This window comes from Triturus cristatus, chromosome 3_2 (genome assembly GCF_964204655.1).
Source record: "Triturus cristatus chromosome 3_2, aTriCri1.1, whole genome shotgun sequence".
In the NCBI taxonomy this organism is placed as follows: Eukaryota; Metazoa; Chordata; class Amphibia; order Caudata; family Salamandridae; genus Triturus; species Triturus cristatus.
The window spans coordinates 1005242689-1005270424 of record NC_140584.1 but is presented as its reverse complement, the minus strand read 5'-3'; the positions used below and the strand labels follow the sequence as shown (position 1 = coordinate 1005270424).

The following is a 27736-nucleotide window of genomic DNA, read 5'->3' as shown; positions in this document are numbered from 1 at the left end:
TACAGTTATGGTAGTGGTTGATTATCTCACTAAGATGGGGCATTTCATTGCCCGTCATCTGGTACCCTCAGCAGGGCTCTTAGCAAAACTACTGTTGCTACACATAGTCAGACTGCATGGCCTTCCACGTCGGATTGTATCCGATAGGGGAACGAAATTCACAGCTCGGTTCTGGAAGGTATGGTGTAAGGCCCTACAGATTCAGGTGGCTCTCTCTACGAGCTTCCATCCCCAAACTGACGGGCAGACCGAAAGGGTCAATCAAACTCTCAAACAATACCTAAGGTGTTACATAGATTCTACAACTGAAGCCTGGGTGGATCGATTGTGGGTGGCAGAAGTGGCTTATAACAGCGCCATACACAGTTCCACAAAAACCGCCCCCTTTTATAACACATACGGGTTTCACCCCAGATTTTTTCTTTTGCTGCATCCAGGTGGGGATACAAACATGCCCGAGGTACACAACAGGGTGAAGCACATTCAGGACACGTTAAAGAGAACCCAAACTCAGCCACAGATAGCCAAACAGAAATATAAACAGGGGGCTGACAAACATCGTAGAGTAGGCCCCGCCTACCAAACAGGAGACATGGTGTGGTTATCCACAAAAAACATCCACTTTTAAAAAACCGTCAATGTTCAACCCTAAGTTTATCGGACCTTATAAAGTGGTTAAACTAATCAACCCTGTGGCTGTGAGACTAGCCCTGCCGGCTTCTATGCACATACATCCTGTATTCCATGTATCGCTCTTAAAGCCCTCGGTCACACCCATTAAGAAGAGACCAAGCCTTGTGTGGATAAACAATGATAAAGAATACGAAGTCGCAAAAATCTTAGATACCAAAACAAGAGGCCGAAACAGGTGGTATCTCATATCCTGGAAGGGGTACGGGCCAGAAGACAATTCTTGGGAACCGGCAGGCGCCATACACGCTCCTAGGTTACTTGCCGCGTTCCATAGGAAGCATCCTCTGCCACAGAAAAGAAAGGGCTCCACGTAAAGGGGATGTACTGTGGGGTCACGTAAACCTGGTCGTACTTCCGCACTTCTGCGGAAAGAAACGATTTTGGCAAGCCTCGTTGATTCCGTGAAATGCTAAAGGACTACACGTCCCATGAGCAGTAGCGGCAGGGCGTCATGCGCGTGCAGGTGCGGAAGGCTTCATAGAGCCCTTCTGTCCTGGCGGCAGTGCAGATTATTTTGTGTACGGAAGCGACGTAAGCGGCAGGAGATTCTGTTCCTGCTCCCGGTTTTCCCAATGGCTTCTGGCAGAACCCTTCCAACAGCGACGTAAGTAAAGTGTCCGTTCCCAAAGACCCGTGAGACAAAACCGGGAAGGCTTTACTTCCGGCAGTCTCAACCTGTACGGTAAGGGTGCAGTGCACCAGCGCAATTTCCACACAGCCTCCCTGGGCTTGAGAAGGTTTTGGGGGAAGATTACCAACGCACTTCAAACAAGGAGGTGCTGCAAGACTCGTGGGCTCGCATGAGTCTTATCGTTTGTTTGGCATATCATTGCTCTCGTTGCACCAGGTGTCCCTCCTCGTTGGCGAGCCACACGTTTGTCGGCTCTTGCGAGTAGCAGGGATACCAGTGCTTGGGCATATGAAGTGTATACTCTAACGCTGCATGACCGTGTGGGTTATACACAATCATTTACTTGGAGTGAGCAAAGACTGTCTTTATGTTACATTTGACTCGTTCATCAACCGATGTGCGTGGAACCATTTAAGCTCAATGGATGCGAGATAACTAATCAATATGTTTATTGTAGTGTTTTCTTAGCAGGGGATTGTGGATGAGATGAGGCAATCTCATACAACCTCTGCGACATGTTATCAGATATAAATCTGGGTAGGTCAAACTAAGAGAAAGGGTCACACTTAGAGAGGGGCCCCGCTTACAGAACATATCTGATAATAATGCTGTCTTCTCCATCTTAGTGATACGTATGTGTTCTTGAGTACGAAGAGGCCTTGTCTGGCCGGCCTCAGGTCCTTGGGTAGAGAGCGTGATCTGCACCTAAGGAGCCACACGTATCCTTCTTTTTCTTTACAGGTAATAGTGGCACTCACATACTGGGTAGGGGTAGAGAGTGGTGGGGACATTAGGATTATAACATTGTTGTCTTCTTGTGTCTTTTCAGGTCTCCTTCCCCGCTGTCCCCTCCCTTTCCTTCCCTCGCTCGATCGCTTCACTGATCTGCGCTATAATAGCCCTCAGACTTGAAGCTATCGAGAGGTGGACCATATTGAGCATCGATCTGATCCAGAGGAGTCGAAGAGCTTGACACACGTGGGCATCTTTGCACATGTTTACTAAACATTATTGCCTGGATAGTCAAGTCCGGAGAGACGGCTTCTTTGGCCGTTCAGTTCTCCAGGACCTTCTGGTGTGAATTTAGTTCGCAGACCCACCTCCAGGGATGGTATTGCTTGGGTATCTACCCTAAGGTAAGGAATCTATAACTAATAGTCTCTTTCAGATGAACAAGTTACTTACCTTTGGTAATGATATATCTGTAAGAGACATATATTAGTTATAGATTCCTTACCGCCCCACCCATCCTCCCCGTTCTGTGAACTGTCTTCTTGAGTAAGGGATTCCCTTTCATGGCACTAGTTTTGTGCACCAGTGGTCAGTGTCTTGCATGGCTCTGCGCTTCTGCCTTGGAATGTTGTGTAAAGAACCTGCATCAGCACGCAGGGGCGGCGTATAAGTAGATACCGCGAAGTCATACCAGCGATCACCATGCCGACGACGAACCCGGAGTCAGCCGACGCCACCTACCGGCGCGCAGGGGTACTGCTAAGAAAACAATTCTCCGAATCCAGTCTGACACCTGTCTATAATAATAGGAATCTATAACTAATATATGTCTCGTACAGATATATCGTTACCAAAGGTAAGTAACTTGTTCGATGAGTTCCCGGGGCTTGCACCCACAATGCGTTATGGTCAATCTTCCTCAAGTGTGAAATATCGATATAAAAGATCAAGCGGTATCATGTGTAAGCAAAGCTAATGGGCAGGCCAGAGGCATAAGCGGGGAAGACCGCTCAAGGCTCATAGCATAGTAAGAAGCTTACTATGTGGTCTGTATGTTAGGTGGTGGTCTGGAGTGCAGAGTTAGCATGCAGTCTGTACACACCCGTGTTGGACCAGTGTTCTTTACTGAGTCTAAGCAGTGCAATATGTAAACCCTGTGTAGAACATCTATATCTTCCATTGGAGACAATTAATTGATGACATTTTTTAAATATGGAGTGGACCTGAAGGAAAATTATACCAATTTGTAGAATATTTAAAGACTTGACTTCCCCTAGAAAGCTTACACTAACTGAAGGCCAACCTTCTGTTAATTTTTAAGCTACAATCTTGAGTCCAGAAGGTGGATTGATTAGAACAGATCTGTATGTAAAAAGCAGAGACTATAAAAGTTTATTGTTATCAAAGAGTTACCATCCGAAAGCATTCATCTAGAATTTGCCAAACAGTCAAGTGTTGCATGGACGTAGGATAGTGGGTGACGAAATGAAGGGCATAAGAGAGAGAGAATAAAATATGTAAAAAATTCACAAAAATAAATTATCTTGAGCATGTGTTACAAAAAGCAAGAGAAAAGATGTTGCGAATAACAAGGTAAAACCCTTTAACAAAATTGAAAGTACAAGATTGTAGTGTATAAAATTATACACTACACAGGTGGGGCAAATAATTACATAGAGAATAATAGTACAATATTTGAGTGGTCATACATTTAGGACCATTAGTTTATAAATAGAAAAATCTATCTGCATAAATTGAAGAACTTTCTAATCAGAGCAGGTGTTCAGAAATCCCCCCAAAAAAGATCTATCAATGACTACAGAGATATACCCATGTTTGAACTGCTAAAATGTAATGGAATAATAGGTGTACCAAACATGTACCAACAAGTAACAGGCAATATATATTTTTTTTTAAATACTCGTAATGTGTAATACAGAAGGTAAAATCTATTTGATCAAATATCTTTGTTCAAAAATATATTATTATAATTCAATCATCAGCAATGGAAATGGAAAATCCAGTTAAGGACACTGAGGTGAAATTGAAAACCTTTACTCCAAAGAGAATGGTCTGGATGGAATGTTTAAATTTCCAAAAACCCAATGGATTAAATGGAGGGCAAGATTGGTCATGTTTCAATCTGACCATCTTGAAAAAAAATTACAAAAGTGGCAGAGAATTTATTTTTAGATTTGACTTAATGAATTGTAATGCATCCGTTCTTAGGTGTGTGAACTGGAACAATAGCAAATGAGTTTCAAGAGGTGTAGTGTTTGAACAATATGAGTTGTTATATTAATGTGGAGTCAAAACATTTGCGACTAATAAAATAAACAAAAGAGAAACAAACTCTACCATTAATAAATATTAAAATATATGTTAATGATGCAAGCACACTTTTCAGAAGTCAATAAATCACAGAATTTCAATATCAGTGAATGCATTTTGAATAGCATACTTAAAAACAATTGACAGTCATCATTGTGGAATTGATGTATATATTGAGATAACATTGTTTATTATTCATATGCACTGAGGTATTAAATAAAGATGTGAAAACAAATCCCAGAAGTCAGCATGAAGAACAGAGTCTGTTTTCTACAGAAATGAGCGCTAAAAAGCACAAGTTCACAAAAACTTTAATAGCAGTTGCTAATAATGTGGGATTGAAATCAGGTATATGCTTAAAATGAAACAGAAAGGGGTGAAATAAATTGTACTAAGGATTCATACCCAAGTTTTTTTTTTTTTTTTTTTTAAATATTTTTTATTAAACAATAAGTCAGTTACAAGCATGGGCCTACAACCACCAGGGCCGGCCGCTAGATTCAGAAAGGATCGTACATTAGTTAAGGCAGTAGGCGACTCCTGGGGCCCAGCCCCGTAAATGGCTCCGGATAGTTCGAAGGAGGCAGGAGACATAAATTTAACATAAATAACAACTAAAAACAAAAGGCGAGGCATAAGGGCAAAAAAAAAAAAACGTGGGTCAGGCTACATCCGGGGGACTCTACTTCGGACCTTCAATTAGCTATCAAGAGGAAGGAGTACTGAAAGATCGGGGGGGTAACGGGAGAGGAGCATCTATATTCGATTATTACAACAAGTTGCAAGGAACTATCAAGGGTCAGGGGGACAAGGCAATATCGGTGTCCACAAGGGGGGGAGTACAGATACCCCCACGATACGCGTTCCATTGCCCCCAAATTCTACCCCATGCCCCGGGTTTACCACGGGCCACATACACAGTCTTCTCCCTGAACATACACCAGTCCATGTTCTCCTTCCATACTGACACGGTGGGAGGCCGCTGGGAGCCCCAAAGCTGCGCTATATCCCTCTTGGGCATACCCAAGTTTAACTTAAAATTGAAACTACAAACCGCGGACGTTATCCTCCAATTTGAAATCGATGAACATAAATGGAAAAATAATAAGGAGAGGCAAGGTATGCCACGCTGAGCTGAAGAGCCATAACGGCAAGACGAATATAAAAGATTCAGACTGAAGTTGCTAAAGATAAGCAAATGTGTAGCATTTTCTGATGGGATCCGGTGACTATATCCGAGTGCAAGGACTGTTAGGATGATTATACATTGTTTGTATATATTTGAGATAGACATTAAAGTTATTTCAAATGACTAGAAATATTGGCAGATGGTTTATTACACTGAGGGGACACATGGAACAAAGCCTAAATACCACAGCATGACATGACCTACCTGTTCTGCAATACTAGGCATGGGCAGGAGCCATTGTACTAGATTCCTAGACCAACAGAAGGAAGGTCCAAAAGATCTAGAGTCTAGATGAATCACATACAAGGACTATGCATAACTGGCTATTAAACTGATCTTTACAAGTGAACAGATCAGGCCAAACAAAATAAAAGGAACATTCAGGACAACTGCAGTGCTTAAAGAGTGGACGCATTAAGTCCTAAACATGCTGCCACAATGAGAAATAAATGGTGTCCTTTCAGCATGTTCACTAGAGTTTCAAATACAAAATGGAACAAGCATTTGCAATGCAATCTGTCTTGCCTTTGGGACCTTATAATTATTTATCCATGCAGCACATTATCCTGGGTGCCGCAACCAGTGCCTCAAATTAAGCAGAGGGAGAGGGGAGCAACGAGGGAGGGACGAGAAGCCTGGAGGGAGAGGGGAGGGACGAGAGGCCTGGAGGGAGAGGAGACCAGCAGAGGAGGGTCGAGAGGCATGGAGGGATAAGAGAACAGCATGGGAGGACGAAAAGCCTGGAGGGAGAGGGGAAGTAATGAGGGAGAGGCAAGAAGCCTGGAGGGAGAGGGGAGCAACGAGGGATGGACGGGAAGCCTGGAGGGAGAGGGGAAGGACGAGAGGCCTGGAGGGAGAGGAGAGCAGCAGAGGAGGGACGAGAGGCCTGGAGGGAGAGTGGAGCAATGAGGGAGAGACGAGAAATCCGATCGATTTGACATTCAGGAGTGAGAAGCACAACGTCAGCCCCTTGAACTTGAGAGCATCCTTGACTCGCGCAGATGAGACCCCTTTCGCGTCAGCTTCGGCAACAGTCACAGCATTGGCGCAATTGTTTCTTCCCAACACGACTGGCACAGATTTTCCAACAAGATTGGATGCCAATACAAGTTCTTGTGTAGAAAAAAAAACTAAATTATAAAACAATTTAAAAGACATAACAACAGTTACTGCTGAAAGTAATGCTGCAGTGTATAAGGAAATAATGTGTATAAACCCTTCTTTGTTATATGTTTGACCATTCATGAGATCGATGAATATTGTATACTTGTAGACTTGACCAGTTTTGTTGTTGTTTTGTCTATGTGTCTAAATGAGTAAATTAGTGTGTGCTGTGTTGAAAAACATTCAAGACATGTGGGGCACATTTTGTACAACATTTATATTCATGATCGGTTTGTAGGGGTTTCTGTATTTTTACATATAATATTTGTTTTTTGTATCAATTTTATTGACTATTTATGATCTATTTATGAATATCGATATAAATGCGTATTATTGATGTACACAATATACTAAGGACATATATTTTGATAACATGAAAAGTCATAATCTATCATGTCATAAACCAAAGTCCTTTCTGCACACTGCTGTTGCCCTGGTTGGATGAGGTGATTTATTCCCCCTCATTCCTACATTGAGACTTTACGCCTTGTTTAAAAATAGGTGTTATGCAGTTGGGTTGGTTCGTTTGCTTGTAGTAACCACCAGAGCTGCCCACTTCGGACCTGAGGAACCGGGTTTGAGTCTCGGCAGTGGTAAAACTCTGCATTTAAAAATAAAAAATAGATGACAATCGTCACTAAAACGATGGCAGGAATGCCGATAAACCAAAAAAAGATATATATCCAGCAGGAACTGTGACGTTGAGACGACTAGGAGGAACCCTGAAGATCAGAGGGGGAGTGGCGAGGGGTGACTCAGGTTAAACAAAATCAGGCACAACCGCCTCCTGTGGGACAACCAAAGGAAACCATTAGTGAAATTGCCATGGGAGGAAGGAGCCATACAAAGGAGGGACAATTGCAGTGATAGATTAGTTTGAAGCTAGCATTTCTGAATGCTGCACCTAACAGCCATTGGCAATGGGTGAGTTTGCCAAAACCTCACAGAGACATACAACAGGTCAGTGCTACTGCTCGACCTAAAAAGAGTGCGCATACACCAACAGAAATTGACAAAAGTGAAAGCATACAAGTTAAAGACCACTGCTCCATGGGAGGGAGGAAGACACTAAAAAGAGGGACAAAAAAACACAGAATGACCCAGATACAAGCAAGCTTTTGGAAAAGACACGCAAACAAACAAATTAAAAAACGATGGGCAACTGTAAGCTCACAGAGCAGATTCAGCATCATGTCTCGAAGAGACAGCACATGCAATGCCTAGACCGCACCTAAAAATCATACTGGGGATTTTAGACTCATTTTTCACCTACTAGCTAGCAACAAAAAAAAAAAAGGGCTGATAATTTTGGGGGAGAAAGGTGACAGCTCTAACAAACCTATGGCTCGGTTCTCTATAAGGTTTTTAATTTGCTCCCCTCTGAGGACAACATCGACTTCCTACGATGCATATCCTGTTCTCTGCCCCTATGTTTTCGTAGGAATTTCTTCCCCCAAGTTCTCATAAATGCATCAGTGCCAGCAGCACACAGAGTTGTCTGCATTTCTTTTCATCCTCGACAGCACATAATTATGCTACACTTTAGAAGCAATTAGTATTCTGCCCACTAGCGGGCACTAATGCTACTCAATTGGATGCCGCGGTAGCATATTCTTCGCTACACATCACTGTGAAAGAATCGTCAAAGTAAAAAAATCTCAGGAAAATGTATGTAATACTTCGTTCACTATTCTCTGAGAAAAGCCTTCTGACCTGGATGGTTTTAATTTGGTCTTTTATTATAACTGAAAGAAAGCAATCTAAAAATAAAAACATAAGTTATGCACATACAAGATCCAGGACAGTATTGTTCTATCGAATATATACATTGATTTACTAAAATGCTAGGGGCAGTGGAAGTGACAGCACATGCGCCTTGATCCTCAGTGACATCACAAGAAGTGACACAATTTCACTATTAACCCTGGTGGCATTAGAGGAAATGTCACATGGTCTTTAACCATGCTGGAATTACTGGCCGTGACTTCACTGAAGTAAAAAAAACTACAATTAACGATAATGAAAAAGAGGATACTGAAGTAGCTAAATGAACAAAACCAGGTATGGCCTCCTCCTGCGGGACAACCAAAAGAAACCATTAGTGAAATCGCCATGGGAGGAATGAGCCACGCAAAGGAGGGACAATTGCAGTAATAGACCAATCAGAAACCAGCATTTCTGTATGCTGCAGCTAACAGCCAATGGCAATGGGTGGGTTTGCCAAAGCCCCAAAGAGAGATACAACAGGTCATCACTAATGCTTGACCTAAAAAGGAGAGAGGGTCTATGTCTCAAGTCACTGTATTTCCTTTCACCAAGGGCCATATGATATACCTGTGGATCAGAAGAAATACATGTGAGGAATTATGATTAAGAATTATAAAAATAAAAATCAATGTATGCAGCAAGTTCATAAATTCGATCATTGGAGAAAGTCTACATTGCTGTAAAGGTTATTTTCAATACATAATTGCTCATCTTGACCTATATTAATACCTATGCAGCCATCCAAATTATGTTCCAGATTTAAATGTGTGCATGTAGGATCTGTAATATTTACTGGTGTACTGAGTAACTACAGAGCACCAGTACTGTGTACATACTCAAAAATACTCATTGAAAGAATGGTACAGCCAGAAACAGAAAGGCATGCAATCACAACCAAACCGCCACTCCAAGTAGAATTTAGACAATAAATTCTGCAATTTTCAAGCACTGAGGAAGATTAAAAGAAACACTAGCAGTTTAAACAAATACAGGTACCCCTCATCAGAATAATGAATACCTGTAATGAGAATACTTCCCAACCTGTTGGAGGCCCAAAGGAAAGCTAATGATATAGAGAGCCTGAAAGAAAGGGTAAAGAAAGGGGAACCCCTCATAATTTTGCGTGATCACAAGTGTGTTGCTTCAGCTTAAAGTTCATAAAGGGAAGGCTGCTTCTACCCATTCCTATGCCGCACATTTGGAACAGATTGTTTATTAAATATAGGGCTGATCCCACAGCAGGAACACAACCCAGTTTTGCAAAACTGAGAATTAGAAATCATGTAAATCTTCACTTGTATTATATTTTGCCAATGACTTCCATCCGCAGTAGAGGCTGAGGGCATACCTCCTAATGGTGGCCATCACAGTCAATTCAAGGTTCCCTATACCAGCTTCAAAAAGAGCATGGATACCACTAGAATTGTCTGTAAAGCTGTCTACTCCTGATACTGCAGTTGACTGATGGACTGGGACTCACTAGAACCTACATCCGCGTTGTTTAGTGATGACAGACTTGAGCTTGCAAGCCTCCCTTTGCAGAGGCAGAAGCATGTCAGTCACATACACTGCAGGTCCATCAGTTTTGTGTCCCTTGAGGGGAGTACCCAACCCATAGTACCACACGCCTGAGAGCCCTGTGAAGCAAGTTCTATTCAGGCCTTCATCAATACTGCTTGCTATTCTTGCCGGCACGGTAGTTGGATACAGAATCACACCACACCAAAAGGAGGACTCTAGGCACTTAGGCACTAACTAATAACCATCTAGTGTCAAGAGAAGTGTAACCCCTGTACCCCTTTACAGAGGTGTGAGAGTCACATAGTCAGACACAGACATTGGAAAATTGTGTCGTGCAGGGGGCAAATTCACAGCCTTGTATGCTGTAAAATGAAAATAGCTAAAGTACGTTATTCTGATGCTGTGGTATTCTGTGCTACCTGTCTCCCCTCACCACTTCTCTCAGTATCCTGCTGAACCAAACCACAAAAGCTCAGCAGTTACCGGTGGAGCCACGATGAGGATATTCCAGGAAATTCAATGAGAAACATTAATATTCTGCAGAGCACTAGACACCAAGAAAGTTGTAACTAGCACAGTGACCAGGCACAGGGCTACCACAAAGGTGGAGGAAATTTGGAGACATTACTGCAATTATATCCTCACCTGAGCGTTTTACCTCGGTCTCCAGAATCTGCAATTCTTTCTCAAGATTAAGCGGACTATCAAACATTTGCCAACCTTTGAAAATGAATAATAGAGAAGAAATCAGTATGTCAGGAAAATAAAACATAATCATAAGAATAATTAAAGTCATGTTTTAAGGTATACATTACAAACTAATTTAATTGTATTTAACAACTGTTGCTATCACTCTACTCAACAGAACGGGGGTCTCCAAGCTTTTCTGTAATAAGAGCTACTTAGTTCAGTGAAAATTATCCCAAGTTACTAACATTATCAGTGCTGTAATAGTGACCAAATCAGAGATGATTGCATTATTAGCCACCGATAGCAAGATTACCAGCAGTGATCACCTCAGTGCACCAGACAGGGTTGCCAGCAGCAAGGTAAAACAGGCTTTGTTACTGTGGAATGCCGCAATGGGGGTAATACATACAGCCAAGCAGCAGTGCCCCTGGCACCAAGGTGATACTGTCAGTAGTAAGTCTTTCCCACACCGTCTGTTTTATCAGTCAAATATCAACTTTAAATATATTTTGGAAATTCAACCATTTTTCTCTAAACATAAGTTTATGGGTATTGAACATACACACATTTTCTTCTTACATGCACTCTCAATTTTTAAATATTCAAATAAGCAAAAGCTTCTAATTTAGTATGCTGGGCTGAACATGGGAGAGCTACATACAAGTAGCTGGAAGGCTGCCGGTAGCTCACAAGCTACTCATTGAAGCAACCTCCAACAGACCATATTTCATCACCCCCTGAAGGATGAAACAGAGTTAAACTAGGAGTGAAACCTTCAAGCTGAAGATTACACACAAGTCTCTTAAGTACACCCTTAACCCAGAAAGCTGTCAGAGCAGTTCCAGGTTGCAATTACATTGACATTCTGTATTGTTTTGTGTTTGTTCCCCATCCAAAGTAAGTGGAAACCACGCTGGCCTTAGTGCCAAACCCAGGAGTTGGTCCATCTTTTATTTCTACACCGGTAAGAGTATGTCACCACTAACTCTGATTTAGGAGATCACATATCCACTTACCATCTGCAGCTACTTGCACTTTGAATGACGCCTCAGATGTTTCAAGAGCCTTTGCCTCTCTAGCTTTCAGCGACCTTAAGATACCGTGCTTCCGACATTATGAATTTATCAACCTATCTCTGTGGTAACTTCTACCAGCATCACACTCGGCATAGCACGTCACCCTGTTAAGGCTGTAGCACCCCCGTATCCTGTGTCTTCGGTTGCAGTTAATACCACATAACTTGGAGCCTATTCCCTAACAGACCTCATGCTCCAGGCTGCCTCACACATTTCTTGCTGGTTCCAAATCAGCATAATAGCAACAGACTCCTCTTAGGGCTGTAATGCACCCAGGGTATACTGCTCTTCGATTGCAGCCGTCACGAGTAGGTGGCTCTAACCTTCTCCTCAGGCTACCTCAAGCAGTTCCTCAATGTTTTTGAAGCTTTTGAAACGGGACGGTGGTTACACATTACTGCACCCTGCTGGCTCTTTTATATGACTTTTCCTCTCCTGCCTTCACAAAGCAACATGTGATACATTCATCTACACTGGTGCGTAGAGGGATCCCCAATCTCGATGAAAAAATGAATGGAACTTATGCATAGATATAAAAACTGGACTTTTAAAAAAGACGTATTTTGAAGCCTTCTTGTGGTTTGCGGTAAATATCTCCAAACTATCCTACAGTGCATGGAAAGGAAAATCAATCCTACTCTTAAAATATTTGCCTAATCCTTATCCATTTGAATATTTTCTCAAAACAGTCATTCTACTTCATCATGGCTGCAACAGGTACAAAACAACCGCCATCTTTTCTAAATGATATAGGAAAGCAATGACTCGCATGGAAACAATGAGCAAGGCTACTTGAATCCTACTTAATAGCCATTGGTGGAGCAAAATGTACCCCTTTCAGGTAACAACACATTCTTTTACAAAACTTAGGAGTAGAAAGATGAAACGTGTACAACAACAATCTACATGATACTCCTTTTTTAGAAAGAAAAATGCTTTTTTGAAGTTTTCATGAATAACAGAACACAACAGGATATAACAAATGTGTATGGCAAGGGAGGCAGCATCCGGTACATAAGGTAAAGCAGTAAGATATGGATTGACATAATCGGAATGAGACTGGAACAGCATCACACAACTTTAGTACAGTGGAGTGGTAAGAACCAGAGCCATGATAACGAAGGTGGCCTTACGAATTCCACGTCACTTCTACATCCCTCACAACAGTCAAACAGGCAGGGTTACCAGCACCGGCACAAGTAACAGAAGTGGGATTGGGCCGCAACGGCGAGACGCTGAGGCCCAGAAAGGGAACCTCAGAGCGCCCCTCCTCCACCAGGATCAGACTCTGGGCGTCCATTCTGGGACAGGCCACCAAAACTGCATCCCATGCTGGTAAAATCTAAGTAAAAACTTCTATACAGTGCGGAGGCCCAGCAGATTTCCAACTCATTGCCAATTGCCTGGAGGTAAGAATAAGTGCAAGATAAAATGTGCCAAGACCTCAAACCTATCTTTCATTCTATGGGCGGCACATATGACAATGAAAGCCTAATAAGCACAACTGTGGAGAGCACTCAAAGGGTCTGTCAGTGGCCTGGAGGATAACCTGCAGGACAGTGTCCCAGTATGGAGCCAGTGTGTGGCAGGTCCAGACCATATGATAAAAAAACAGCCCCTGGAAACATAGCATGGAAGCAATGAGAGGTAAGATACACCCTGTGCAAGAAGGAAAACTGGATTAATTTAAACTGAGCATTACGAGATATCTTGGGGTTGCAGGCCATGGTCCTCGCCCATGCTTGTTCATTAAACGATTGCCCAAAATCCACCATCCCCGCTCTGGTGCAACAGAGAGAGATTCACTTGTGCCCCCTTAGTAGAGCCCTATAGAGAAGTGTAGCAGCCCTTGTTCTACCCATTATGAGGAATATATATCGAATGCATTAATGTTCAGAGGTCTCCGCGGACCCCAATCCCACCAAGCATGAATCTTACCCAGCAGAGCCCTGTACAGCAAGAAATGTCCAGCTGTGACATCGTAAGTCTCTCTCAGATCCCGAAAGAAACTGGCCTCACCCCCTGCAAATAAATCGCCCAGAAAGGAGCATCCTGACTCAATTCACAACCATAGACCACTCCAGCCCCCCAGATGCCACCACTTTTGAACAATAATCAAGGGGAGTTCAAAGTGTATGGAATCCTCTGCAGTGCCTTCACCCAGTGTATCTTGCTGTTCTAACTAACACATTCTTGCTGCACATCAATGCTGCAGGTGTTGCGGGGATTCCGCTCATGCACAGAACTATGTGCAGGAAACCAGGACCTCAGTGAATTGTGGTGTACCAAAAAACTCACCTCAGTACCTAGAACTCCTATCCGACTAGCATCAGTGTCTCATTCGTTCTCCGTATCATATCGAAGCTACCAATGATTAGACAACCCAGAACAAGCGACTTAGAATACTCTCAGGACTGGTGGGAATCAGAAACACCTTTTCGTTGTTATTCTCGTATCAGTCCACAGCGTGAGTCACGGAAAAGTTTAAAATGTTTAATTTTAACTACGTGCTCTAAGATGCAGTACTTTGGCTAGCATAAGCAAACAAATGATTAGAAATAAAACCATCAGCATTGTTACAATTCCATAAAAACAAAGGGAGAAATCATATAACAATGATAGTGGAAACAGGTCCTATAATACCTGGTGTACCACCCTCCCCTGGCTAATAAGTTAGTTTTATAATAATAATAGAAGGTCTCTAGGTTTGAATGGTGAATCCCATACCTCAAAGATCAGCTTAGGTGAATCACATCACAGGATCAGCACTACTCTCTGTGTCGGGAAAGGTTTTCTCCAAGTGTGCCAGCATCATGCATGCAATGCAATATTAAAGGCACCCGAGTTTCAGATATTTGCAGCTGTGTGCTTGTTGTGTCTAGAGTGTGGACCCGTCAACCTTAATTCAACAGCATACATTGTTATTTGACCTTGACGGTTTCTGCACACAGTGTTCAGACTAAGGTAGCGGTGCACGTCTAGGGATGTGAAAAACAGACCGTTCTCATGTGAAGAAAAAGCAAGCAAGCAGTTTTACTTATAATAACAGCTACCTGTAGTGTTGTGTGCAAAAGCAGCAAAGAGGCAAGATGGCGTTTAACTGTTAAAACGGTCATGCTAACATAGCAATGTGTGCAGGCAAAACCCTGTCTTCACTACACCCTCCCTTGATCGGACCACGAACAAAATAGGGAAGCAATGTAGGAACGCAGAGTTCAAGTTCAAGTGAGATAGAACCAAGTTCATATATTGCCAATCCGTATAATTGGTAGTGAAAGTTCGAAAAGTTTGTTGGGAAAAAATTAAAAAACAAAAAAAATCAATCTGGGGCGGTATACAGCCCATTTTGGAATAAAAAAATAAAAGTAAACAATTTCCATTTAGTAAGTGCGGAAGATGGACAACTGCCAATTTAATCCATCAACGTGTAGGCACAGTATGTCGCAAACAGCCTCCAAGAGGAAGTCATTGAAATGTTCAGTAAATGAGTCAGCCATCCAATCTAATAAAGTAAACGAACATACATGTTCTTCGATTACCGGAGCCTCTAGCACTATCAGAGGACAACTTGCATGTTCTTCGAGATAACTTCACACCAGGAAGGCATGGGATGCCGCATATATATCCCAATTTCCTAGGATTCCATGCGCAGCTGCACAGGCCATAATCTCGATACCAGAACAGTCCAACTCATGAGCCACTAAGGGGCTCAACAGTCGATCATAATCCGGGGCAGGAGACGCCGTGTTCGACATGCACAAATCCAGAGCCCATTCAAATGAACAATCAAGGCAATGGAAAACAGGATGCACGCAAGTTAAGTATGAGAACCAGAAGGACAATCCATAGGCTACGCTCAAAGTGGCCAGAGGTATTGTTCCATAGTATTCAAGCATCCGGGTGTGCAGTTGGAGCAGCCGGGGCTGGCTGTCGTGTGATACAGATCGTGCAGCCATTGCGTAGCAAACAAATCAACAGCAGCACACCAGCAGTCAAGGAGAGGATTAATGGAAGCCCGCCAAAGACGCTGGAAAAAATAGAATGAAAAAATGCCGGTATCACACCAAATATTGTTTAGAGTGAGGTCACAAGGCCGGAGCCCACGACTTTAAAAAAATGCACCAAGCCAGTTGTTGATGAGGCATTGAATATAGTGTGAATCCGAGCACCGAAATGAAGTGGGAGATTAGTATTTAAAAGAGCATGCACCTCGGTGCGGGTGTTTCGCTACGTGAAGGACAAATGCTTCATGAGAGGAAGTTAGGGTGACTTCTTTTTGAGACAATAGAGCCCTTATTCTGTTCATCTTGTTGAACTCTGCTTTCAAGGTTGGTATGGAAGGCCAGATGGATACATTGAGTCTCCCATGCGGGGGTGGGAAAAGTCCATTCTTACAACAGACTACTCATTGGGACACAGTTACAATGTACGGAATACCCGCTAGCATCCCGCAACACGCCTCATTATTTGAAAGCAAATGGCTGCCATTAGCTAATAACGTGAAAGTTGGCGTAATTGCTGGCACAGGATTTCCCTTCAAAATGCAAGCTAAATTCGGGGCGTGAACGTTGCAAGCGCCATGCAATTGGATGTTCCTACAAACTATGAGTGAACAGGTGTGGAAGTGCAATCCTCTCCTTTTAAATAAACCTCTTTACCCTCTCTCATGCACCTGTATGTAAATGGGAGCGACCAAACTTCATGTAGGAAAGCGGTACCTAGTGGTTCATATCTGCCTAAGGCATAGTGTTTCATACATTTAAACTTAAACAATGAAAAAGGTAGGGTAATTAACCCATGGATAAGCCACACAGCTGAGTTCGATTCAGCCACAGAGAATGGTAAAGGTTCCAACTTTTCAATGTGCAATAGTGAATATGTCGCATCCTACATGGACATGAACTGTTGTTTGTCTGTCAGATTAAATGGCAGGAATAAAGATGAAGTATTCATGTAGCCCCAAGGAACTTTCCAAGCCTTCAACGTTTGTAAAGTCCATGCAAACTGCATTATAGAACGCAATTGATTTTGACCATGGTATAAGACAGACACTTCACCCTGTACAATATCCACAACAGATGAAACAATATTATCTAATGTGTAAATTCTGGAAGAAAGAGTGTTAATGCTATTATCAATGACAGCAAGCACTTTTTCCAAATTAGCCTGATCAATAGCTCTTAATCTAGAAGGAGCTTCAATTTGAGATAATTTCCAAACGTCATTGTAAATAGCATATACCCATCTTTTGGACCTGCCACCCACAGGGCCTTTAACAAAATCATTCAAATCTACATCGTCAGTTAATTTGGAGAGAGAAAGTTTAACTGACGCTAAGGTGGAATTTTTAAGGCAGCTTTGATATAAAAATCGGGGGTCTATTCTAACCTGTGTATAACCAGGGATCAGACCCAGAAAACGATGTTGACACGAGTCAGACGTTTTTTGCCATATCAACCATCCTTGGGGTTTAAAGCCGGAAATGTTGAAGGATGTATTTGTAATCAATGACTGCAAGTCAGTCATGGACAGATCTGTGTGATTGTCCCAGGAAGGATAAGCACCCAGATCAGGAATAGTAGGGGCGTTCATCTTTTTAGAAGTAGCCAATCCAAAGCAGGTGGCCTGAAAAATAGTAGAATTCAAAAATAACATATGGTTCGGGATAAGGCATGCATGATGCAAAGCCTCAGAACCTTGCACCTGCCAAATTTTAGAACCCCAAACAGATTTAAGATCAATGGTATCTTTCCACAGCTCATAGCCCCCTATAGCTAATTCATCCATAAAGGACTTCGAATACAGTCATATAGTATGGGTCAGTCTAACTTTGGAAGCTGACTCAGCAGTCATTTTAAATTAAAAGGCTTCAGGTTTAGATACACTGAAATATGTAAAATATGTAAATGTTTTCACTAGAGTTTTGGAGCTGCCTTTGATGGGAGCTGGACAATGTTCCCATTGCGTATAATTAACGACATTTCTAAATGTATTCGCTTTATGCAGGAAATGATTGCCATAGTGTTGGTAGCAAAACAACTCTCCATAATTCGCTGAGTCTAAATACAAATCTTCAGCATCAAAAGCAGCATAATATTTCAAATCAGAAAAAAGAGCCTTGACGGCTTGGACATCCCAATCATCAGAGCGTATGTTTTGTTTCACAACATCCCCCATAGAAACACAAAGTACATTGGGGACATTAATCACCTCTGTGGGGCCATGAATTTGAAATTTTACAGCATCCCATACAATCCCATCTAACACAGGCCAGGCAGTAATATGAACAAAAGTCTGGTCCCTCTTCATGATGTGTGATGAGGAGTGGGGTGCCAAAGTTCCATCAATTAATCTAATTGCAGATCTTTCTGTAAAATAATGTCCATTCACTAGACGAAAAAAGACAACCACAAATCCAATCGACATAAACAAAAAAATAGATATGAGCACCAGCCAAACGTAAGTCCAAGGGGGGATTAACAAATGTCTTTTAAACCAAACAGCAAAAATACAAATTTTCGATGAGGCATTCGATATTGTAGAGTTAGTGTCAAATGAAAAACGTGACTGGTCAACTGCACTTGATTGCACACCAGGCAACGACACATCTGTGGGATAGGTATACTCAGTATCTTCATGGGGACCACCAGCCGGTGGAGTCAATAAAGGATTAGTAACTGTATGCATCTCGATGGCAATGTCAGGCCTGTTGGTATTTGCCAGAGCCAAAACAGAATTTCTCAGCATTGCTGGATAAGAGACCGCTGGAGTCATACTAAGAAGAATCGGCCACTCGTTGTAGTTTGACATTGTCAATGGAGATGTACCGGTTATCCTTGCGACCAAGAAGTGGAGGTAAAATGACTGTTCTTGTACCCTGCACGCCAAGCACTGGAACAGGTGCACGATAAGAGGGGCTGAACTCCTTCTTGTTCTCCACCTTCTCACGGACCTGGTTACCAACTCGAGGTAGCCAGCCAACTACCGAATCTGAAGTGCAGCATAAGTTGTGGAGGGCAAGTGTTCCTTTGCAAGACTGACTCGAGCCTCTTGTAGATTCTGTAATACAGCAGAATGATCATCTACGTCAAAGGGTGCGGCCGACGCCGCCATGTCTAGACCATCAAGGTCCGGGACAAACATTTTTATGCCAAAGAGCATTTCGTATGGGGTCCGCCCACCCAGAGACCTTCTAGGGAGATTATTAAGTGCATGTTGAACGCTATACAAATGGGCCAACCAGTTCCTGCCAGTACCTAAAACCCTAGCGGTCAAGGATTGCTGTAAGTTGCGGTTCATTCGCTCCACAACACTATTGCCCTCAGGCCGGTATGGAGATGAAAATTTGACTTGGACCCCCAAAGACCTCATGGCATCCTTGCACGCCTTAGAGGCGAACGCCGGACCCTGGTCCGAATGGAGGGTACCACATGCAAAAATTCCCACAAAGACACGCAAATCTCTGATGACAGTTCGAGCATCAGCACTCCTTTGTGGCCAGACCCATAGAAAACGTGTGCATGAATCCACTGCAACTAAGATGTACTTATACGCAGTATCAGAGGAGAAAGGACCGCAGTGATCCAAATAAACGCACCCAAGTGGTTTATTAGATATGTACAACTGTGTTTGAGGTGGACGCGCAGCAGTCAAAGGTTTAATCTGCTGGCAAATGTCACAATTAAGGACATACTCACGAGTCGGTTTATACAATCTGCGCCACCAGTAACGTTGTTGTAAGATAGTAACAGTGGCTGAGACGCCTGCATGGGCTGAAGCCATACCTTGGTGGGCGGCTGTTATCAAAGCAAGTCTGCGGTCCGCGTTGGGAATCAACCTGTCACCAACGTCGTTAATTCTCACATAGGGAACTTTATCAGGACTTAAATGATAAGAGTATTTAGAAGGGAAACCTCAAAGGTAATTATCACCCTTCTCTGTTGCAGCAATTGCTGCCAAGATGTCATCATCAATCTTACTTTTGGATCTTGTAACTGCTGCTACCATATATGTTGCCACTGCTGTTTTCGCTGCTTCGTCAGCTAAACTGTTGCCAACAGTGTGTACCCCTACGCGCTGGTGACCAAGAGTATGAATTTCATTCACAAGCGGCAGATGTTGTTTAAGTTCTGCGACTCGAACCCAAAGCATTTTATGTTTGATTGTGCTACCTTTGGAATCACAATATTCATTTTGAGACCAAAAGAATAAATTGTCGTTGAAAGATTGAAGACAGTAGTATGAGTCACTCACAATAAGAGTAGTCATACGAGGATCAGCAAACTACAGTGCAAGCACCAGAGCACGTAGCTCTGCCAACTGATCGGTACAATCACCCAATGTCTGTGTGTGCACGACATCAGACTTGAATTCTCCATTCACAAAAGTTCCAGCCACTATTGCGCAGGCCGCTGAATAAGCATGCTTAGATTCCGTTGCCGGTTGCGCCAAACCATCAGTGTAAATGATACAATTGTAATCCTCAAGCGGGTGCAAGGACAGAGGAGCCGGATGAACAAATTCATACTGCAAATACTCCTGGGTCTGCAATGAGGCATCAAAGATGAATGTGAAATCCGGAGACGTCAAAGAAGTGGCCCATTGTATCCAACATGGATGCAAAGCTTTAGAATTCGATACACTGGCCTTCGTCACTGCTTCAAGAGCAGGATACGGTGTGACAACCAACATGCGTTTCCCTTGCGACAGCGCTCTCTCTTTTAGAATCGCCATCTGTACTGCAGGTAACACTTTTTCGACAGTGGAAAAGCACATTTCAGCCAGAGTGTACAGGTGTGACTTGTAAGCAATTGGTACCGTGTCCCCTTCATTAAACGTCAAGTACGTGAAACCCACTGCGCCAGGCACAATTCTGATTACAAAGTTTGTGTGGTTATCACGTGTCAATAAGTATTTAGAGGCAAGAAGATCAGCCTGCAAAGAGTGTAGGATAGCTGAATGCTGGCAGCCAGCAAGATTTGGTAAAAGAAGCTTGATACACTGGGCATAATCGGGAATGTAAGTACGCCCGAAATTCAAAAAACCCAGCAAAGATTGTAGTCTTTTCAGAGTTGTTGGAGCGCGCAAACATGCGCATTTCTCCAGGAAGTGAGGTGCTAAACCTCGTCCTTCATTGTTGAGCTCGTAGCCCAAAAACAACACTGTATATTCTGCAATGTGTGATTTTGCAAAGTTAAATTTGTAACCAAAGTCTGCAAACATGACAAAGATGCGGCCATAATTCGTCGTCTGTGAGATAAATATCATCAACATTTGAGTACGCATCAGGGTCAATGCTCTCTAACAGAGAGACTACACGTGCGGCAAAGACACCTGGACTGTTTATGTAGCCCATGGCTAATCGTTTAAACTGTTTCTGTTTGCCACCAGAAGTAAAGGCTGTCCATTGACTACTAATAGAGAACAGGTTATGGCTATAAAAGCCATTGCAGATATCAAGTGTGGTCTTAAACCTTTTTCTCAGGAGACTATCAACGAGGGCAGAATTGTGGGTGTTTTGTACCGCGCACGTCCGCCAATGAGAGTTCAAATTCTGATAATTAAAAACTAGGCAGTACGACCCATCAGGTTTGGTTACAGTAAAAAGAGGATTATTCATGGGTGACACACATGTTTCAATTAAACCTTGATATTCCAATTGTTCAAGGATTTCTGCGACGTGAGCTTCTCGGCGCATGGGATATTGGGGTTGTGGCTGTGGCTTAGACTGCAATGGAATCTCATGGCTTGGTGATAATTTATCCCACCCAACCTGAGTACGGTACAACGCCGGAGCAAGCACTTGTGCTCACTCTTCTGCAAAGTTCTGAGCTTGCTCCTTTGGCACTGTGTGCGTGAAAGAGGGGAGGATTGCCTCCTCCCCTCTGGGATCGGCAAAAACAAAATCTGGCGGCCAGTCCACCTCTGCTAGCAAAATGTCATATGTAGAGGTCAGATTTTCCCAAAAAATCCCTTTTATGGTACGTTGTATGTCACCTTCAATTAAAAGGACTATGTCATATAGTCTGTCAGGGGGAGCCACTCTAGTGTCTGCAGTTTCTACAGTAATAAATGTGTCAGTTGCTGTCGCCTTCAGATATGGACGTATTGCTTGCTGCATTATTGTAACCTCCGCTGCGCTGTCTAGCAGCGTTAGTGCCCATGTCAGGTTCCGAAGCTGTGTTCTCACTATCTGTGGCATACCTCGCTGTTACTGCAGCAACTTTCTTTTTCTGAAACGGAAGTAGTTGACGTGCAAATTCGTCTTGCTTGCCTTTACCATCAGCCGGGCGGGGCTGCTCACGTCCTTGTGGGGCACCTCGACCTCTGCTACGTTCACCTCCTCTGGCTTGCGAGACCAATGTTTCCCGTGAAGAACAAGGAGAACGTTGTTCAGGAGACCTAATTCTCGTGCGATCGCGAAATTCATATGTGTGTTCAGTAGTCACTGGTATTGGTGCTGCATCCCCTGTTTCTTAGTTTTTCAATTTTGTTTAGGAAAAGCTGGACTGTCATCTTTAGTAGACTTAACCGTCTGAGTTTGCGGTTGCGCTGTTGTTTTAGCAAAAGGCTTAACCCCAAACTATTGCGGCCAATGGTCTTATAAGCCTCCGCAATAATTTTCGGTAACTGCCGGGGTTTATCGACGTCGTCGACGAGGCGCAGGGCATTCGACACCTGAAAGTTAACTGCATCTCCTTTGACGTTAGCAAGGATGAGATCAGCAACTACGTCGAACACACCGACAAGCCTCATACCCAACTCGACTGTCACCTCCGGACCGTGCTCATCCTGAACACGCTTAATCACGGAGGGCAATACAGTCATAGACGGTGTGCCGAAGCACTTCGTGTAGACTGCTGCAAACACTTTACCCCCATTCTCACAATCTGTTACCTCCGGGACCAAGTCTTACTGCAAACTAATAGTAAGGATCCTGTGTTTTTCCACAGGAGTAGAATTTGGAAATACTGCTTCCAGCTGGTCAAATTTCTCAGCAAGCCAATAAGGCATATCATCCTTATTCTGGGGGCACTTGCCCATTACTGAATTAACCATGATGGGACTAATATGATCCCTGCCGGTCCAACTGGTTGCATCGCAACCCCAGGTGCCCCCACCTGGACATTGCGAGAGACGTATTGCAATAAAGCCCTATGCACCACAATCAAGGTGGTATGGAGTTGACGCAAGTCGTTCAGCGGGGCTAGCAAATATCGTGGATGTGTTGTGAACCCAGCCAAGACTGGCCAAGTGGCCCCAGGAATTGACAAGGGACCTAACCAAACCGAAGTTACGGTGTGGGGGAGGGCACCATTGAACCAAATACGATGCTGCCAAGCGGAAATAGGAATTTCCTGCGTCCTATACAGCGCGTAATTAGCTGAAACTGCCGTAGGAGTGTATGCGTGAAACGTCTTATCGTCCGCATTCACCTCCGGAAAAGTAACCCAAGAGTAAAAAAGCTCATAGGGGAACGATGCATCGGCACTCACTACAAAGATTATAGACATTCCATCGTCTGGCACCCCAAACTGCTTCAAATGACGCCGGAGAGGTGCGCGACTATGCGCTGCAATAGCAACTTCAGCCATAAGGACGCAGAGAAGAAAAACTATCTAAACAGTAGCACAAAAAAAGGTCAGTAATTCAAAAAGAAACCTTTTTAATTGTCAAGCTTGAATGAACCTATAAGTCAACTATATAGGTAGGTTTAAACCGTCACTCCTGTCAACCGGAAACAAGAGTGAGAGTGTTGTGGACAAATATAAGCACTACTAAGGCGTCTCACTCATATGACCAAAACATTAGGTGCGCCATGTTGCGGGGATTCTGCTCATGCACAGAACTATGCGCAGGAAACCAGGACCTCAGTGAATTGTGGTGTACCAAAAAACTCACCTCAGTACCTAAACCCCTATCCGACTGGCATCAGTGTCTCATTCGTTCTCCGTATCATATCGAAGCTACCAATGATTAAACAACCCAAAGCAAGCGACTTAGAATACTCTCAGAAATGTTGGGAATCAGAAACACCTTTTTTTGTTGTTATTCTCATATCAGTCAACAACGTGAGTAATCAGAGACACGGAAAAGTTTAAATTGTTTATTTTTAACTACGTGCTCTTTGGCTAACATAGGCAAACAAATGATTAGAAATAAAACCATCAGCATTGTTACAATTCCATTAAAAAAAAAGGGAGAAATCATACTACAATGATAGTGGAAACAGGTCCTATAATACCTGGTGTACCACCCTCCCCTGGCTAATAAGCTAGTTTTATAATAATAATAGAAGGTCTCTAGGTTTGAATGGGGAACCCCATACCTCAAAGATCAGCTTAGGTGAATCACACAAAAGGATCAGCACTGCTTTCTGTGTCTGGAAAGGTTTTCTCCAAGTGTGCCAGCATCATGCATGCAATGCAATATTAAAAGCACCTGAGTTTCAGATATTTGCAGCAGTATGCTTGTTGTGTCTAGAGCGTGGGCCCATCAACATGAATTCAACAGCATAAATTGTTATTTGACCTTGACAGTTTCTGCACACAGTGTTCAGACTAAGGTCGCGGTGCACGTCTAGGGATGTGAAAAACAGACCGTTCTCATGTGAAGAAAAAGCAAGCAAGCAGTTTTACTTATAATAACAGCTACCTGTAGTGTCGTGTGCAAAAGCAGCAAAGAGGCAATATGGCGTTTAACTTCTAAAATGCTTATGCTAACATAGCAATGTGTGCAGGCAAAACCCTGTCTTCACTATACAGGGACAGGTCTCAGAAGGATTTGGGTCAAAAGGACACGATAAGGCATCCCACAGTCCCCCTGCAACCTATAGCGTCTCAGGTAGTCGATCGCTACTGAGCCAGCCACTACAAGCGGGCAGCCAGGTAATACTTCTCAAAGTCTGGAGCAGCCATTCCTCCCTCAAGCACAGGTAGGCACAATTTCTGCAATGCCACCCTAGGCCCCAATGTTCCCCAATATAACGTAAGAAGAATGCTGTCGGGGGCGTGGCCTAGCTTCAAGGCAAGATGGACGCGTAGTGCCTCGGCTCCGCCGATCACCTTCTCCCACACAACTATCCTGCTACACATCCTGGCATCAAGAACTAGAACCTGAATCCCCACGACTAGCGGACCCGGCCCCTGCTTCGTGGGGCCCCGGCGCTGCCTCCGATCCGGAGAAACGGGTCCCGGCACATTGGGCCTAGGGGAGTCTCCGCAGCCGGGGACTAGGGGGCGCCTGGACACCGGCGCGGAGGGGAGGACGACCACGATTCGCCGGAAATCGCCGATCAGTGGGGCGACGCCTGGCAGCTGACGGCGCTGTGACGCCGGCCCGGGTGTCTCCTCTCGAGGGTGAGAGGCACACCCCACACCACTCTGCGGCGCTGTCCCCCTCCCCCCTCCTTGCCTGGCAGAAGGGAATCTCCCCATACCCGTGGAGCTGCCTCGTCTTCCGGCTTGGGGGGCCTCGCTTGGGCCCTCAATTCTGCCGCTGAGGGACCCGTGAGCCGCCGCTGGAGCGGGGGCCTTCCCCCCTCCCCCCGCACCGCCTCCCGTGCCGGCGGAGGACACCGACCCGCGCTCCTCGCGGTGGCAGCTGGGGGATGCTGGCTGTCGCCGGAGCTGACTGTTCGACTGTGGACGTGGAGTGGTGAGCCTCTGTTTGTTGTGCTGGGGTGGGGCGTGCTGCGGCGAGAGGCTGGTATTGGACGCTCCCACCTGTGCTGCCCTGAAGGCTGTGGCATTCTATCTGGTCCCTCCATGCTGAAAGGACTGTGGTGATCCTTTGCCACCCTCTCCACGGATACCCTAGAGATTGGGCGGAGCAATACCCTGGGGACACATCACATCAGCGAATTTTGGCTACCCGACTGAAATCGGGGATTACGCGGCGAGGGCGTGGTGGTGAAACGGTGGGCAAAATCTGCAGGACTGGGCACAACCTATCTTTCCCCTGAATTGGATCCTTCTTTGCCGGGGGTGAGCTGCGGATATCCCGCTTGCCCCTCGCGACCTATAAACGGCGGGGGCCGCCATTTTGAATCGCCGTATTTACATGTCCTGCACTGAACAATCTCCTTGGAGTAGCGCATGCCACGATCATTCTACCCGGGTGCTACCCCTGTTTTCGATCTGACTTTCTGCCTGCGCTGTACCAACCACCGGCCCCGCGATGTCCGGCACCAAGGGAGCCAGGGCGTCCCAGCAAAGTAAACTTGACCGATAGGCCGATCAACCTGATAAGAGGGAGCCGGGAGACTGGCCCAGCATGGCGCGACACAGGATCCTACCGAGCCCACTATGAAGGACCTTAAGGCAGCCATTACCGGAGTCCGAACGTCCATAGACACTCTCTCCTCCGAAATGACGCTAATCAGGGCTGACCTCGCCAACTACCGGGAGAGGGTGCAGCAGCTCGAGACCACCGCTGCGGGACTGGCGGGCGACACCTCGCAGCTGCAGGCTGAGGTCGCGGAGCTACGGGCCTTCCGCAAATCCACCGAAGCTAAACTTGACGAGTATGAAGGGAGGATGAGGCGCAATAACATACGCGTCTTGGGGGTGCCAGAAAAAATGGAGGGCCATGCCGTAGACCTTTTTATTGAGAACCTAATCACAACTAAACTCCAGCCTAAGGGTCTATCCAAACTTTTTGTTGTTGAAAGGGCGCATAGAGTGCCTGGGGGTCGCCCAAAGCCGGGAGCTCCACCCTGCCCAATACTGGCCCGTCTGTTAAATTACCGAGACAGAGACGCTATCCTCCAGACCGCCAGGGTAGCCCCCCAGATTCGCCTGGATAATGCACACATCACCTTTTTCACTGATTTCACCCGCGTGGTGCAGATGCGTAGGCGCACATTCCAAGAGGTCAAAAAACTGCTGCGAGCCAGAGAACTGAAGTATGCCATGCTCTTCCCCACGCGGTTGCGTGTGGAGGCAGATGGGAAAACCTATTTTTTCGATCATCCGGAGGCTGCCTCTGACTGGCTGGACGGTCGGGGGGGCCCTCGGAGGACTGGCCCCTCAGACGGCTGAAACACGGGGAGGAGCCGCACAGGACGCCACTTGATGATTGTGGGGTCACCGTCTCCCGAAGTGAGTGGGCCCCCGGGAGGGCTGCGCGGGGCGACCAGATGCAGGGTTGAGCGTAAAGATATGACATTGCGTGCCACCGCTCACTTTGACCATCCTACATAATGGCTTAGATGTACTAACACTTGGGAGTGAGGATCAGGGAACTGCTATAGCCTCCCCCCACGTTCTTCCTTTAGCAGGTTTTCTTCCACAATTTATATATTTTTTTTTCTTCCCTTTTTGTGGGCGACAGGCACTCTGTATTTTTGTTCAGATGGGTAGTTTGAAGCCCAGAGTGCAGGGCAGCAGGGAGGGGCGGAGTTGGGAGGGACTGTTGGTTTTCTTGGTTGTTATGTATGATTTTATATTTGATGGCATAGTGTTTAACTCTACATTGTTATTTCACACAAATGGGTACGCAACGCAACAAGGAATTTAAGATCTTAAGTTGGAACGTTAACGGATTGGGGGACAAAATTAAGCGGGGTGTGGTTACCAGCACATAAAATGACAGTCCACGGACATCGTCCTGCTCCAAGAAACGCACCTAATAGGCAACAAGTGCGGAGCAATGTGCATGTGGGGATACTCGATGGTGGCACATGCGGGTTTTACGTCTGGCTCGAGAGGAGTGGGGATCATGGTTAAAAAATCATTCCCGCTATCGGTCATATCCTCCTACATAGATGACCGTGGGCGGTACGTGGGTGTAGCCGGCTCATGGGAGGGTCAGACCATAACCTTTCTTTCAGTATATGTACCCCCTGGGTTGCAGTCAACTACATTTACCGACCTTAGTGCTTTACTACTTACCTTACCAGTGGGACGGCTTGTCATAGGCGGGGATTTTAATTCTGTTGTG

General features: G+C 44.7%; 1 protein-coding gene across 3 annotated transcripts in view; it reads right to left on the bottom strand.

Moving 5' to 3' along the window:
* The window catches only part of LOC146858995 (complement factor B-like), an 824021-nt gene that overhangs the window by 531924 nt on the left and 264361 nt on the right, over positions 1-27736 (bottom strand). For all 3 annotated transcript variants that reach the window (XM_085649642.1, XM_085649643.1, XM_085649644.1), the window contains one exon: positions 10674-10748. In XM_085649642.1, the coding sequence (XP_085505768.1) occupies positions 10674-10748 (75 nt within the window). The remainder of the gene's footprint in view (positions 1-10673; positions 10749-27736) is intronic.